This window comes from Stomoxys calcitrans, chromosome 3, assembly GCF_963082655.1.
Source record: "Stomoxys calcitrans chromosome 3, idStoCalc2.1, whole genome shotgun sequence".
In the NCBI taxonomy this organism is placed as follows: domain Eukaryota; kingdom Metazoa; phylum Arthropoda; class Insecta; order Diptera; family Muscidae; genus Stomoxys; species Stomoxys calcitrans.
The window spans coordinates 42,368,223-42,384,664 of NC_081554.1; the positions used below are offsets into that span (position 1 = coordinate 42,368,223).

The window sequence follows — 16,442 nt, forward strand, 5'->3', positions numbered from 1 at the left end:
AAATCAAAAAGTTTGATCACATAATGAATTCTTAAATAAAAAAGTTAAAAAAAAATTGTTTAACATTAGGTTATGCAAATATTTTGTACACCAATTCCCATATAGCTTAGATAATATGCCCTAGTTTACATGGGGGACATCTTAAAACCTTTACAATAGACTACTTAATATAATCCCGAAGATCGAATTTGAAAAAAAATGTAAACTTGTTAACAAAAAAAAAAAAAAAATCCGTCCCGTTGGAACATTCCTCATCAATCACATTAAACTGTGAGTATTTATGGAAACTAGGAAACCACCACTCCGCTTAATCAGAGAAAAAGTACGAAATTGAATCTTTTCATAGCTTTTTATTTGTATAGAAACTTGGACCAATAGTCTGCCTCAGCCGAAATCAAAATATTTTATTAAGCGTAGAGGTTGGCATGTCTGTCTCTGACACTGAACACATGTGTGCGAATCCTGGCGAGAATATCCGAATATAAGTTCGGTTAGGCCGAATCTTATGTATCCTCCAACCATTAGCACTAGCAGCCCATTTGTAATGGAGGGCTAGGAGGATGCTTTGCCCCTCACCCAGAGGCTTTTCTACGCTAATGCATCTCCACCATGGATCGCATTTGTCATGTTATTTGGACCGTTTTGTTTATGCACATATTGAACAAACAAAAGCAAGGCATCGTGCCGAACTTTTTATACCCACCACCATGGATATATTTATTATCCTCTTAAATTATTACTCTACTATGAGTATATCCATATTTAAATCTAAATATAGAGCGCTATTAGGTAAAGGTGTCGAGAAAATTTATACAAATAACAGTTCCAAATTTTAAAGAAATCGGGTAATAAATGGGGATTTTAAGGGCTTAAGACCCTAAATCGGTCTATATGGCAGTTACATCTAAATATGATCTGATCTGTATTATAAACGGTTCGGGTGTCGGAAGTCGTCATACAACTTACTGTTTCAAATTTCACCCAAATCGGTTAAAAAATGCGGCTTTTATGGGCTTAAGACCCTAAATCGGCAGATCGGTATATATGACAGGTATATCTAAATATGGTCCGATCTGTACCATATTTGGGTTGAATGTCGGCCGTCTTAAAGCAGCTCACTTTTTGCAATTTCAGTGAAATCGGATTATCAACACGCCTTTTAGGCCTATAGACGGCCCTAAGGGTGAAGATCGGTTTATATGACAGCTATGTCTAACTATAGTCCAAACCGGACCATATTCGGGACAGGTGTAGGGAGTCTTGTTACAAATCATCTTTTAAAATTTCAGTGAAGTCGGCTCATAAATGCCCATGTTATAGGCTTAAGACCCAAAACCGCCGGCAGATCGGACTATGGATCGGTACATGGCACCCATATCCAAATATATTCGGATCTGAACCATATTTGGTTAGGGTATCGACGGACCCATAAAACACACTATTGAGAAGCCTTTTGAGAGCCTACTTTCATTTCACCTCAAAATCATCATGTAAACCATACGCAGCAGCTAAGCGAATAAAGTGGTATTCCATCATTAGTCTGAATGTTGAAGTATTTACAAAAGCAAAATCAATAAAAAAAAATTATGTATATTAGGGTGGCTCAAATTATAAGAGCCGAATCCGAACAGCGTGTCGCAGTGCGACACCTCTTTAGAGAGAAATTTTACATGACATAGTATCTCACAAATGTTGCCAGCATTAGGAGGAGAAAACCACCGCGGAAAATTTTTTTCTGATGGTCCCGCCAGGATTCGAACATAGGCGTTTAGCGTCATAGGCGGACATGCTAACCTCTTCTCTACAGTGGCCTCCCACCTAAATGTTTATACCAATAACTTTAATCTTGACTAGAACTCAGGTTCATGACCCAAAACAACTCAAAAATCATTGACTTTGAAAGGTTTTTGAAAAAAAAACTGTGTGACAGCGATCCTTTTAAATGATAAGATTTTGATACCTTCCATTCTAAGAATTATGTTATAGTAAGAAATGTATAATGAAGCACTAACTACCATCCCAGCTAACAATATGATCCGACTTTGTCTGACGTCCGAATGTCTGCATATATACAGACGAAACAAGGGACAATTCATACCAAATACTGAAAGAAATCAATTCGACAAGTTTGGGGAAAATTTTTTCTTCTGTTCCGATATTTAAGAACGAAATCATAACAACTTCTGTACGAGGTGTCGGAGGAAAGTTTTGTTTGGTTCATTTTTATTTTTCCATGCATTTTTCATTTTTGCGTTTTTCCCTCGAATAGAAGGAGAATATTTTGTCTTTGTTTACTTTTGGGATTGCGGGTGGTGCCGTTAACTGTTGCCTTAGAATTTGTGTTTTGTTTGATCATATATAGGACATTTGTTAATAAATCGGTCCGAAATCGTCATCGATTTCGGTCCCTCTTAGGTATGACGAAAAAGGTTCCTATCCGAATTTCCCTGGAATTTTGCTCCGATATCGGTACGCTATGGCGGTAAAGTTAGCAGATTTCTCTGCCGTTCCGACAACATGAAAACCACTTCTCTCGTTCTGATACCCACCTCCGTAGAATAGGGGGTATATTCATTTAGTCATTCTGTTTCCAACACATCGAAATATCAATTTCCGACCCTACAAAGTTACGGATCGTCGTAAAATTCTAAGACGATTTAACGGTGTCCGTATGTCTGTCCGTCCGTCTGTCACTCTAGAGCATTAAAAAATTGAGATATTGAGCTGAAATTTGGCACAGATACGTCTTTTTGATCCACGCTGGTTAAGTTCTTGAACGGGCCAAATCGAACCATATTTGGATAGAGCTGCTATATAGACCGATTTTCCGATAAAGGGTCTAATCCCTATAAAAACTTTATTTTTCATCCGATTTTGCTGAAATTTGAAACTGTGAGTAGTTTAAGGCTTCCTAACAACTGACCCAAATATGGTTCAGATCGGACTATATTTAGATATAGCTCCCATATGCACCGATCTCCCAATAAAGGGTCTGAAGACCATAAAAGCTTTATTTATTATCCGATTTCGCGGAAATTTGAAACAGTGGGTAGTTTAAGGCTTTCCGACAACTGCTCCATATATGGTTCAGATCGGTCCATATTTAGATATAGCTGCCATATAGACCGATCTGCCGATTAAGGGGACTGAAGCCCATAAAAGCTTTATTTTTCATCCGATTTCGCTGAAATTTTATATAGTGGGTAATTTTGAGACTTCCGACATCTGACTTAAATATGGTTCCGATCGGTCCATATTTAGATATAGCTCCCATATAGACCGATCTCCCGATAAAGAGTCTGAAGACCATAAAAGCTTTATTTTTTATCCGATTTTGCTGAAATTTTAAATAGTGGGTTATTTTGAGCCTTCCGACATCTGACTTATATATGGTTCAGATCGGTCCATATTTAGATATAGCTCCCATATAGACCGATCTGCCGATAAACGGTCTGAAGCCCATAAAAGCTTTATTTTTCATCCGATTTTGCTGAAATTTGGAATAGTGCGCAGTTTCAACATCCGACCCAAATATGGTTCAGATCGGACTATATTTAGATATAGCTGCCATATAGACCGATCTCCCGGTAAAGGGTCTGAAGACCATAAAAGCTTTGTTTTTTAACCGATTTCGCTTAAATTTAAAACATGGGGTTATTTTAAGCCTCCCGACATTTAACCTAAATATGGATTAGATCGGTCCATATTTAGATATAGCTGTCATATAGACCGATCTGCCGATAAAGGGTCTGAAGGTCATAAAAGCTTTATATATTACCCGATTTTGCTGACATTTGGAACCGTGAGTAGTTTAAGGCTTCCCGACAACTGACCCAAATATGGTGCAGATCAGACTTTATTTAGATATAGCAGTCATATAGACCGATCTCCCGATAAAGGGTCTGAAGCCCATAAAAGCTTTATTTGTTAACCGATTTCGCTGAAATTTGGAATAGTGCGCAGTTTTAAGCCTCTCAACATCCGGCCCAAATATGGTTCAGATCGGACTATATTTAGATATAGCTGTCATATACACCGATCTCCCGATAAAGGGTCTGAAGACCATAAAAGCTTTATCTATTAACCGATTTCGCTGAAATTTAAACTAGTGTGTAGTTTTAGGCCACCCACCCAAATATGGTAAAAATCGGGCTGTATTTAGGTATAGCTACCATATAGACCGATCTCCCGATAAAGGGTCTGAAGCCCATAAAACCTTTATTTATTGCCCGATTTTGTTGAAATTTGCAGTACAAAATTCAACAGTGACTTATATTTATTAGGCCACTCAATGTCCGTGGCGAATTTGGGTGCAAAATGTATCCAATTTTCACCAAATTGTGGCGAAAGGGGGTTTACATATACACCCGAGGTGGTGGGTATCCAAAGTTTGGCCCGGCCGAACTTTATGCCTTGTTACCGGTTTTTTTTTTTTTTTGGAATTACGTGTGTTGGCGAACTTTTGCCTTGGAATTTTTGTTTTGTTTGATCATTTGTAAGACATTCTTCTAAAAAAAAATAGGTGCGAAATCGTCAACGAATTCGGTCTCAATACGGTACGACGAAAAAATTCCTATCCGAATTTCCCTAGAATTTTGCTCCGATATCGGAGGCCACCGTAGCGCAGAGGTTAGCATGTCCGCCTATGACGCTGAACGCCTGGGTTCGAATCCTGACGAGACTAGCAGAGGTTAGCATGTCTGCCTATGACGCTGAACGCCTGGGTTCGAATCCTGGCGAAACTAGCAGAGGCTAGCATGTCCGCCTATGACGCTGAACGCATGGGTTCGAATCCTGGCGAGACCATCAGAAAAACAACTTTTTAACGGTGGTTTTCCCCTCCTAATGCTGGCAACATTTGTGAGGTACTATGCTTCTCTCCAAAGAGGTGTCGCACTGCGGCACGCCGTTCGGACTCGGCTATAAAAAGGAGGCCTCTTATCATTGAGCTTAAATTTGAATCGGATTGCACTCATTGATATGTGAGAAGTTTACCCCTGTTCCTTAGTGGAATGTTCATGGGCAATATTTGCATTTGCATTGGTACGCTATGGCGGTAAATATATCGGATTTCTCTCAGCCGTGCCGTTCCGACAACATGACAACCACTTCTCGCGTTTTTTTAGTTACCTAAGACATGCGATCCAATATCGGATGATTCTTACGATTATCACACAGATGTCAGACCGAAATCGGAAAATTTTGTTAGCTGGGATTATGGCATATTATAGCCATACCACTTCTTCTAAGCCAAAAGAAAATTTATTCACATACAAAAGTGATCACCTTAAACTCATAAAGCAAATTTTCTCAATATATCAAATTTGTTTATCTCTATTAAGCTTGGCCAAAATATATGTACATATGTATGACATCTCATACTGTATTCTTATGGGCCAACACTTACAGCCATTTATGGCTAAAAGGAGCCCAGGTGGCGATTTATATTGCTCAGCATTTAGTAGGTCAGCACACAATTACGGTCTACTTGGTGCGAAAAGAGGGGGCTAGTAGCTAGCCACTAATGGCAACGATAGCACACCGATAGCGGTTATAGCCCCAAACACCCATACGAATGGCTGAAGGATGATGAAAGAAAGTCTGCTGCTGTTTGTTGGTCGAGGCCATGCCATATGCAAAGAAGGTAAATATCATTTAGCAGTTCTTTTGGGGCTATTTCGTGTTCTCTGTTGTTTTAATTAAATCCTTTTAGATAAAAGGTGATACAGGAAGTGGGGTAGTGGAGAAATAGCAGTAGAAGAATTGGTGGTTGGTGAAGTGGTGGTGGTGGTAGAGAAGGAGGCACATGCTTCCTTAATAGAACATGCAGCAAGAACAACAAACACAAATGCTTTTGATTAAATTCTCACAAGAAAAAAAAAGAACACTAAACCAGGACATTCATTTCATTGGTAGGTAGTTACTCTCTTGGCTAAGAGGTATCTGTTTTTTTTTCTGTACCTGACCGACTGGAAGATTTGTGGTGGGTGTGCGTGTACTGTTGCTAGAGTCAAGGACAGAATAGTGTCTTGATCAAATAAAGTTTTAATTTTCATTTCCCTCGACTTGGTAGGCCCTCTTAAATAGTTGTTTTGTTTCAAACTTCAGCCACATTAGAGCTGATGAGTGGGCACAATGTGTTGGGGAAAAAGAGCTTTAAAAATTGTTTTTTTTATGTCTGTGCTCTAAACTAAGAACAAATTTAATTTGTTTAAGCTGAAAAGTGTTTTTTTTTTTTAATTTTTTTGTAGTGTCTTACCAGCATCATCTGGCATTAGTTGGAATACATGGTCGGGAGGTTGTGTTGCAGCCTTGACATTACGTGCCGGGGGAGCTTCTGTTGAATTTGAATTTTCGTTCGTTTGGCAAAAATTTCAGGTAAGCAAATAAAAATTCAAATTTCAACATTTTCGTTTCAAAAAGTTTTTGTTTTTTTTTTTTTTTTTGATTTGGTACGTTTACGTTATTTTTCATTTATCACATTTTCACATTTTTTGATTTGTTTTAGCGATGTTTTTGTGTTTCGTTTTTTTTTTTTTTAATTTTATTTTGCAATGTGATTAGTATGAGAGCGAAGACAGAGGGAGATTTATTTGATTTGATTTGATTTGGTTTGAGTTGATGGTCGACAACGAAACGGTGGTGGTTTACGGTTTCAAACAAATGTAAAGTTGATGAAAGAAACAAGAAAGAAAAGTAAAGATATCGAAAAAATACAAGAGAAGACAAAAAAATATTGATTTAGTTAATGGTTAAAAGCCAATTCCATTAGATTTTGTTTCATTTGTTTATTTTCTCATATTGTTTCTATTGAAAGGGTTTGCTGTAGTGGAGCTGGATAAGAGTTGTTGTGCAAAAAATCCTTAAAACTTGTGTTTAATCTTAAAAAGGACTTCAGATTTAAAAGTTTCTTCTCTAAAATCATAAACGTCTGACAACCCAAATTCTCTAAAATACTTTTCTTTAGTAACCTTACAAAATGTTCATTGAAATTTGTCTACAGAGAAACTTACTACAAAGTTTTAATTAAAAGTAAAAAAAAATTTAAATTTTTGTAAAATTTTGCCACCAGAAAATTTTTTTAGAGAAAATTTCTTTAAAATTTTGTCACTGAGAAAATTTTTGGGACATTTTTCTTAAAAAAAGACTCCCTCTCCGGGAAGATAAACTCCAGGTCGTGATCGAAGAATGATCCGTACGGTACAAAGGCCATTGCATCGCCAATGCCACGTAGTCATCCACGCCATCGGCCTTTCGCAGAATAAACAATTGCCCGAAATCCAAATCCAGCGCCCAGACTGTCTTTCGACTTTGTCAGTCAGAAGACAGTCCTCAACGCCACGCCCTGCATGTACAACAAGGGCAAAGGTCTCAGCTTCAGTGCTTCCAGGAGGAACATTGCTCCTCGCCCTCGATATTAACGCCGCCACAATACCCTGTACCCCGTACACACCAAGCACCCATAGGTGCATATCAGCCGAACCACATTAGTGTACATCTAGTAGACCGACCCTGGTTTAAGTCCCCAACTCCTGCCCGTCGAGTTGCGTCATGAATAGAGAGCTTTCAGCCCTGGTTAGACTCTCTTACCCTGGTTAGATTCTCTACCTTCACCTTCAATTCAATCTCTGGTCAAGAATAAAACCCAGGTATATAGCCCAGGACCGGACCTCTAAACTCGCCATACGTCCTTTTCCTTTGGAACAACACCAGCTGTGACTTTCTGGGGTTAATGCCAAGCGCTAAACAGCTTGCTCAGCGCGCCTTGAAAGAGATTCGTGATAGTAGAGAGAAAGCGACTGCCAAACAAAATGACGATGTCATCAGCATAGGCAATCACCTTCACTGTTTCCTCTTCGAAGTACCTGAGAAAACCAAGAGCCACAAGAGAGGTCACAATCATCCTTATCATCCAATCACCGGCCGGTGAAGCATTGAGTATTCTGCCCTACAGGATAGCATGAATCTAGTTAGCCAGAAGAGAGGGACTCTTATATCAAACAGAGAACGGCGTATTAACCCCAACTTCATGTTATCAAAGACCCTTCGATAACCAAGAAGGCCACCAAATTGAAGTCGCCTCTCTCCAAGTTCCTCTCTATATAACCCACAACTTTGTTGTTGTAGCCACATTTGCATGGGAAGGTAGCGCTCTTCGTCAAGCTAATATAGCTCGTTTCAATCCATTGGACGGGGAACGTGATGGCCATTAGTCATTTATCATGTCGAGCATCATAGACACTCGATATTTAGGTATGAGCCGTTGCCGCCAGGCCAATAACTTGGGCATGGCGCTATGCATGAAAGAGGTCAGAGATTTCCTAATATTGTTGTAGCCATCTTCGTAAAGATCACAAACGTGGATAACATCATGGATTGAGGTGGAAATTTTATGGTTACGGTGGAATTTTTGTGGTTATCTAAAAAAATTTCATGAAAATTACAGGGCTCGAGTTTTTGAGGCCGGACTTGACGTCGGAGTCGGACTCGAAGTCGGAGTCGGTCTCGAAGTCGGAGTCGGACTCGAAGTCGGAGTCAGACTCGAAGTCGGAGTCGGACTCGAAGTCTGAATCGGACTCGAAGTCGGAGTCGGACTACTGAGCCGGAGCCGGAGTTGAGCACGCTTGCCCCGACCGCGAACCGCTCTCCGACCCCGGCTTAATATTCCGACTCCGATTTAGACTCCAACGCGTCCTCGGAGTCGAGGGCTAAACTTCGCAGCCCTGGGAAATTTTGTCCTAGGAGCAAATTTTGTCTTTGTCTTTTCTCTAAAGGGAAAATTTTGTGGAAATTTTGCTTAAGTTGGAGTCGGACCACTGAGCCGGAGTTGGAGTTCGGTTTGGAGTTGAGCACGCTTGCCCCGACCACGAACCGCTCTCCGACCTCGGCTTAATATTCCGACTCCGATTTAGACTCCAACCCGGCCTTGGAGTCGAGGGCTAGACCCCGCAGCCCTGGGAAATTTTGTCCTAGGAGCAAATTTTGTCTTTTCTCAAAAGGCAAAATTTTGTGGAAATTTTTGCTTAAGTCGAAGTCGGACTTCTGAGCCGGAGTTGGAGTTAGGATTGGAGTTGAGCACGCTTGCCACGACCCCGAACCGCTCTCCGACCCCGGCTTAATATTCCGACTCCGATTTAGACTCCAAGCCGGCCTCGGAGTCGAGGGCTAAACTCCGCAGCCCTGGGAAATTTTGTCCTGGGAGCAAATTTTGTCTTTGTCTTTTCTCTAAGGGCAACAATTTGTGAAAATTTTGCTTAAGTCGAAGACGGACAACTGAGCCGAAGTTGGAGTTTGGTTTTGGCCTCGGAGTCGAGGGCTAGACTCCGCAGCCCTGGAAAATTTTGTCCTAAGAGAAAATTTTGTCTTTTTCTTTTCTCTAAAGACAATTTTTGTTGGAAATTTTGCCTTTAGAGAAAATTTCATGGAAATTTGGCTTTAAAGAAAATTTCATTGAAATTTTGTCTTGAGAGAAGGATAGGCTAGGATACGTTTAAGTGGCAGTCTGCCATCAGACTCACTTAGACGTTATAGTCCATTGTGATACCGCAGGAACTAAAGAAGAAAGATTTGTTCTAGTTCCTACCGTTGAACCATCCAGATTGCTTTAAAAAACCCAACAATTTGCGAAAGTTCACATCCTCTTAATAAGACAAGTTTTTAAAGAAATGAGAACCTGAGAAGTGGAACTCCTTCGGACTGCCAGTGCAGGACACACACACAGAAGGTGATCTAAAGTCTTTTCTTCCTCGATGAACTCACAGCTTCTGCAAAAGTCATTACTGTCTGCCTTCAGTCTGTCAGCATGTTTTTCGCTCAGACACAATGGCAGCAAAGTGGTAGACCTCTTCAAGTCTATATTAGGCCTTATAATTTTGGAATGTTCGCAACCCCCTTCTCCAGGGATTTAATGGCTGCCTGCCTGTCTGAGAAGATATTTATGCCAATAGTCGTTGACATTTTATCTAAGCCATTCCACCACTTCCTTATGGCAAGGATCTCTGCTTGATACACACTGCCGTGGTCGGGTTATCTTTTCGATGCGAACAGTTCTACATCTTTAGGGTACACCCCAAAGCCCACCTGGTCGTCTAGTTTGGAATCATCCGTAGAAGTCTATGTAACTTCTATTACCAGGGGTATCGTAGTTCCAATCGGTTCTATCAGGAATAGTGGTACCGCATATTTTATCAAAAAGCAGCTCGGGTAGGATGTAATCCAGACTGCCTAAAACATCGAACATTGTATCAAGGATAGCACAGGGTCCGTAGCCCCCACAAGACCAAAGAGAAAGCTCTTTTACCCTCACGGCAGTGGTCGCAACAATTTGTCTAGCCGAAATGTCCACAGGCATAAGATGTAGCAATAAATTCAGTGCATCAGATGGTATCGTCCTCAGTGCGGCTGTGATGCACAAAGAAGCCATCCTTTGGATTCGGTTGAGTACTGAACAGTAGGTGGACTTTTGAAGCGACGTCCACCAGACCATAGCACCATATAGCATTATAGGTCTGTCAACTGAAGTATATACTCAATGAATGACCCGCGGTCTAAGCCCCCATATTTTGCCAATGGCTCTCTTGCAGGTGTATAGGGCAAGAGTTGCCTTTCTTGCCCTTTCGAAAATGTTTGATTTGAAGTTCAGTTTTCGGTCCAGCAAAACACCCAGGTATTTTGCGCTTTCTGCAAATGGAATATTCTCTCCTTCCAAGAGAACAGGTATCACTGAAGGCAACATGTATGTCCTGCTGAAAAGAACTAAAGACAAAATTTCAATAAAAGTTTAGAGAAAATTTTTCGGATATTTTGTTTGTGTTTAGAGAAATTTTGATGGAAATTTTGTGCTTGGAGCAAATTTCATGGAAATTTTGTCTTCGTAGCAAATTTAATGGAGATTATGTATTGAAGCAAATATTATCAAAGTTTTGTCTTTGGAGAAAATTCCATGGAAATTTTGTCTTTAGGGAAAATTTCATGGAAATATTGTCCTAAGAGAAAATTTCATGGAAATTTTGCCCTTTATTATAGCACAGGCCACTATCAGTCTAAAATCAGATACTGTTTGAAATACGAAACTTTTAAAATCTGAATCTTTTATACCTCAAAGAAGGAAACATAAAATTTCTTAACATATGATATTTCTCAACTCTTATCCATTTGAACTCCACTTAGCATACCTAAGGGGGTCTTAATTGATTTATTAATGATATGGTGCATATTAAGCATTAATATTGAAAAGGAAGTAATTATATATGATACTTGTATACTTTATACATAGATCGATAGACAGTTGTAGAGATAGATAGATTGATAGAGAGACAGGTAGGTAGATAGATAGATAGATAGAGTAGTCCAAAAATGTAACACAAAAGAACCCAAAAGAGAAGAGAATTACCAAGAAAAACTGTACAACAATGAACTCACCCACTGTGCGCACTGTCATCACTTTACTCATCATGCCATCGCCAAGCACATTACGACCGACGACCTGAAATTCGTAGGTAGTTCCCGATGCTAAGCCATTGATCGTTACTTCTGTACTACCCGAAGGTGTTACCGATATCGTTTGCCAATCCGCAACACCGGCCTCACGATACCAAATCGTATAGTCCTGTTTGTATTCGGAGCCGCCGCTGTAGCCGGGCATCCATTGCAGTGTTATCGATGATTCGGTCGCTTTGCCCGTTATGTTGTAGGGTGCATGTGGTTGGGTGCCCTCAATCACTAGTTGGGTTTGTGACATTAGAGTGGCCACTTCATTAGAGACAACGCATTGGTAATAACCGAAATCCTCACGTCGTAGATTCTCAATGGTAATGTTACCCCCAGATATTTTGATGCGACTACGCTGAGTATCCGATAGTTGATCCCCATCTTGGCGTTGCCATTTGATGGTGGGCTTTTGGGTGCCCTCTGCCTCGACGGCGTCACAGTGCATTTCTACGCTATCGCCAACTTTACGCTGATACAGCGATTCGGGTTCAACAGTAAATGCGGGTGGTTTACGCACCAACACCTCCATGGTACCCGAAGAGCCCTGAGTACCTTCCGCATTATAGGGTGTACAGGTGTAACGACCCTGATGCTCTTCGTTGACATGGGTAAAGAGCAGTGAACCATTGGCCATGACAACAATGTCTTTCATTTGATAGGGTTCTAAAAGACGCTTGTCTTTGGTCCAAGTGACATATTGGAGTTGGGGATTCGATTTAATGTAGCACTGAACAACACCGGATAAACGAAATGGTAGATATTGTACAGTGGGTGTAAAGGTCACTTTGGCAGGATCTACAAAAACAGAGATAAATATGATAAAATCAAAGATTGCATTACATGTAAAGTACAAAAATGTAAAAGGGAAAAAATAATTACGATCAGTAAGTTCTATCGGGTCGAATTTTAGCTGAACCCGGCCCGCTCCTCTGCGCCATTGTTCATAACACGCGAAAAATATGTTTCTTACCAAGTACCACTACCTGATGAGACAACTCTTGGGCTCGTACTCGACCTCAAGTGTCGTCTCAGATATCCGATCTCTTTTTAGACAAACAAAGAATAATGAATAAGAACTGTTATGCTATTGGAGCTATATCAAGTTAAAGTCCGATTCGGACCATACATGATTTGAATGCTGAACATTGTATTTTTTTTTTCTAAAGCAAGCTAAAAGTAACAGCTGATAACTGACAGAAGAGAGAATGCAATTACAGAGTCACAAGCCGTTGAAAAAATTTGTCAACGCCGGCTATATGAAAAATCCGCAATTACTTTTTGGGCAACCCAATAGAATACATTGTGTAATATTTCAGTCCATTCGGATCAGAATTGTGCCTTGTCAGGGTTTAAGAAGCAAAATCGGGAGATCGGTTTATAGGGGAGCTGCATCAAGCTATAGATCGATTCAGACCATATTGGACACGTATGTTGAAGGTTATGGAAGAAGCAGTTGTACAAAATGGCTGCAAATTGGATGAGAATTGCGCCCTCTAGAGGATCAAGAAGTCAAGATCCCAGATCGGTGTGTATGGCAGCTATATCAGGTAACGATATGCGCCATATTAAGCCCAAAACACCTGATGCTAAATTTCAGCCAAATTGGATGAGAATTGCGCCCTCTAGAGGCTCAAGAAGTCAAGATCCTGGATCGGTGTGTATGACAGCTATATCAGATTATATACCGATATGCGACATACTAAGCACAGTTGTTGGAAGACATTACAAAACACCTCTTAATAAATTTCAGCCAAATCGGATGGGAATTGCGCCCTCTAGCGGCTCAAGTAGTCAAGATCCAAGATTGGTATGTATATGACAGCTATACCAGGTTATGAAACGATTTGAACCATACTTAGCATAGTTGTTGGAAGTGATACCAAAACACCACGTGCAAAATTACAACCAAATTGGATAAGAATTGCGCTCACTAAAAGATGAAGAAGTCAAAACCCATGAACGGTTTATATGACAGCTATATCAGTTTATGAACCGATTTAAACCATACATGGGACAATTGTTTGAAATCATATCAAACCACATGCAAAATTTCAGTCAAATCGGACGAGAATTGCGCCCTCTAAAGGATCAAAAAGTCCAGCCCCAAGATCGGTTTATATGGCAGCTATATCAAAACGTGGACCGATTTGGCCCATTTACAATCTCAATTGACCTACACTAATAAAAAGTATTTGTGCAAAATTTTAAGCGCCTAGCTTTACTCCTTCGAAAGTAAGCGTACTTTCGACAGACAGACGGACGGACATGTGAGTATTTGCATTTGGGGAGTGGTTTTGTAGGATGGCGTGGCCCCCTATTTAACTTAATGTTTGAAAACATATTCGTAGTCTACTCCTGAATACATTTTATTTCTCATACCGTTTATAATGGCGTTTCGGGTCGGTCCCTAAGGTACTTGGACCCGATTTTTAATTACTCTTCGCCCGAATATCTTTCATTTGAGCCTCACAAAGTCCCAATCGGTACACTTGGTGTCAGGGGGAGGGTCCTTCCGATATCAATAAATTATGTACCCTACCGCTTATTCCAGACTATTTGAGGGGGGTTTGCAGTCGCGGCGGCTCCTTAAGTTCCCGAAACCAATGTTTAAAACATTATCTAATTCCGAATATCTTTCATTTAAGACCCATATTGTCGCGACCGTTCCACTTCGGATTTTGGGTAGTGATTTTGAGAAGGTTTAGGGTTCGGGCGTCCGCTTAATTACCGAGACCCAATTCTTAGTATTGAATTCGTTTTCTACTCCCAAATACCTTTCATTTGAGTCCCATATTGTCCCGATCGGCCCACTTTCATTTTTGGGTGGTAATTATAGGCTAAGAGGGAGGGTCCGCCCGCCTTCCGATACAAAAAATTATATAGCCTAAGCCTTTTCGGTTAAGACATTTTTGGTTTTATACGGAACAAACAAATTTGCAAACGCACCATCAAACATATAAACAAACACAATTTTTTTTATACCCTCTACCGTGCATCCGCCTTTCGAAAGCACGCTAATTTTCCAAGGAACAAAGCCAGGGGCATGAAATTTTGCACGAATACTTTCTATGAGTGTACGTCAGTTGAGATAGTAAATGGGCTACATCGGTCTATGTTTCGATATAGTTGTCATATAAACCGATCCTGGATCTTGACTTCTTAAGCTTCTAGAGGGCGCAATTCTTATTCGACTGTGCCAAGTATGGTCCAAATCGGTTCATGATCTGATATAGCTCCCATATAAATTGATCTCGGATCCTAACTTCTTCAGATTCTAGAGGTCGCAATGCGATTTAATTGAAATTTTGCATGAAACCCGATTTGGGATTGGCTAAAATTGCGCAAGAAATTTTTTGTTCTAACTTCTAAAAACTGTCCCAAGTATTGTTCAATGCGGTTCATAACCTGATATAGCTCCCATATAAGCTGATCTCGGATCTTGACTTCATGAGGCTCTAAAGGGCGCAGCTATTATTTGATTTTTCTGAAATTTAGCATGAAGTGTTTTGGTTTGACCATCAACAACTGAGCCATGTATGGTTGATTATCTAAAATAGTCCCCTACATCCCGATCTCCCAATTATACTTCTAAATCTCTAGAGGGAGCAATTCTTATTCTAGGAACCGAACTAGAATAATCGAAAAACCGGTTTACATAGAAGCAATATCAGGTTATAGACTAATTTGGACCTAATTTGGCACAGCTCTTGGAAGTCATAACAGAACACTACATGTAAAGTTTTAGCCAAATCGGACAAAAATTGCGGCTTCCAAGGGCTCAAGAAGTCGAATCGGAAGATCGGTTTATATGGAAGCCATATCATGTTATAGGCCGATTTGAACTGTACTTGGCACTGTTGTTGAAAGTCAAGACAGAACACTACACGCAAAATTTTAGCCAAATCGGACAGAAATTGCGGCTTGTAAGGGCTCAAGAAATCAAATCGGGCGATCGGTTTTTATGGGAGTTATATCCAAATCTAAACCGATATGGCCCATTAACAACATCCATTGACCTACATCAATATTAAGTATCTGTGCAAAGTTTCAAGGGGCTAGCTTTACGCGTTCGACCGCTATCGTGATTTCAACAGACGGACGGACATGGGTAGATCGACTCAGAATGTCGCGACGATCAAGAATATATGTACTTTATGGGGTCTTAGACGAATATTTCGAGGTGTTACAAACGGAATGACTAGATTAGTATACCTCCATCCTATGGCGGTGGGTATAAAATTCAGGAGATCCATTTATATATAAACAATATCGATGGAAATCATGAGAGAAATCATTGTACAAGCCCAATTGGATGAAAATAGCGCCCTCTATAGGGGTAATGTATCTTTAAGGATACAGTCAGTGTAGAATCGCTTATTTTTGTTATATTTTAATAAATTATGAAATACCGATAGTGCCATCAATATTTTGCCAGCTATGCGTAGATAACATTCTGCGTCCGAGAACATAAAAATGGAACTACCAGATGTCCAAAAGCTAATACTCATGTACATCCCATCCCATGGTTGAGGATAAAAACCGTAAAATTTTCTTCCTAGTCCATTTTTCTTAAACATCTAAACAAAATATGTTGTCATACTTACACTCTATATTCAAATATGCCGATGCACTCTGGGGATCACCAATACCATTTGTAACTTCGCACAGATACTGGCCCGAATCATCGGCACCCACTGGATTGATAATTAGCGAGCCATCTTTGCGTATTGTAATGCGTGTCTCCAATGAGGCCACCTCTCTAACGGGCGAGCCCTCGCGAAACCATCGTACGGTGACATTGCCAGGCATAGCCTTAGCTTCGCATGAGAATATCACCTTTTCGCCCTCTAGTTTAGTTTGATTCGTGGGCGGCACCTAAAATGAAAAAAGACACACACACACATACGCACGGAGAAAGAAAAAAGAGACAAAAAATAAATCGAGATACTTGT

At 40.3% G+C, this 16,442-nt stretch overlaps 1 protein-coding gene across 3 annotated transcripts in view; it reads right to left on the reverse strand.

Moving 5' to 3' along the window:
• Positions 1 to 16,442, reverse strand: part of LOC106093533 (protein turtle) — a 479,313-nt gene that overhangs the window by 93,189 nt on the left and 369,682 nt on the right. For 2 of the 3 annotated variants that reach the window (XM_059365881.1, XM_059365882.1), the window contains exons 7-9: positions 16,095 to 16,365; positions 11,422 to 12,285; positions 6,260 to 6,337 (exon numbers count right to left, since the gene is read on the reverse strand). In XM_059365881.1, coding sequence (XP_059221864.1) covers positions 6,260 to 6,337; positions 11,422 to 12,285; positions 16,095 to 16,365 — 1,213 coding nt within the window. The remainder of the gene's footprint in view (positions 1 to 6,259; positions 6,338 to 11,421; positions 12,286 to 16,094; positions 16,366 to 16,442) is intronic. The other variant, XM_059365880.1, reaches the window with a different exon arrangement.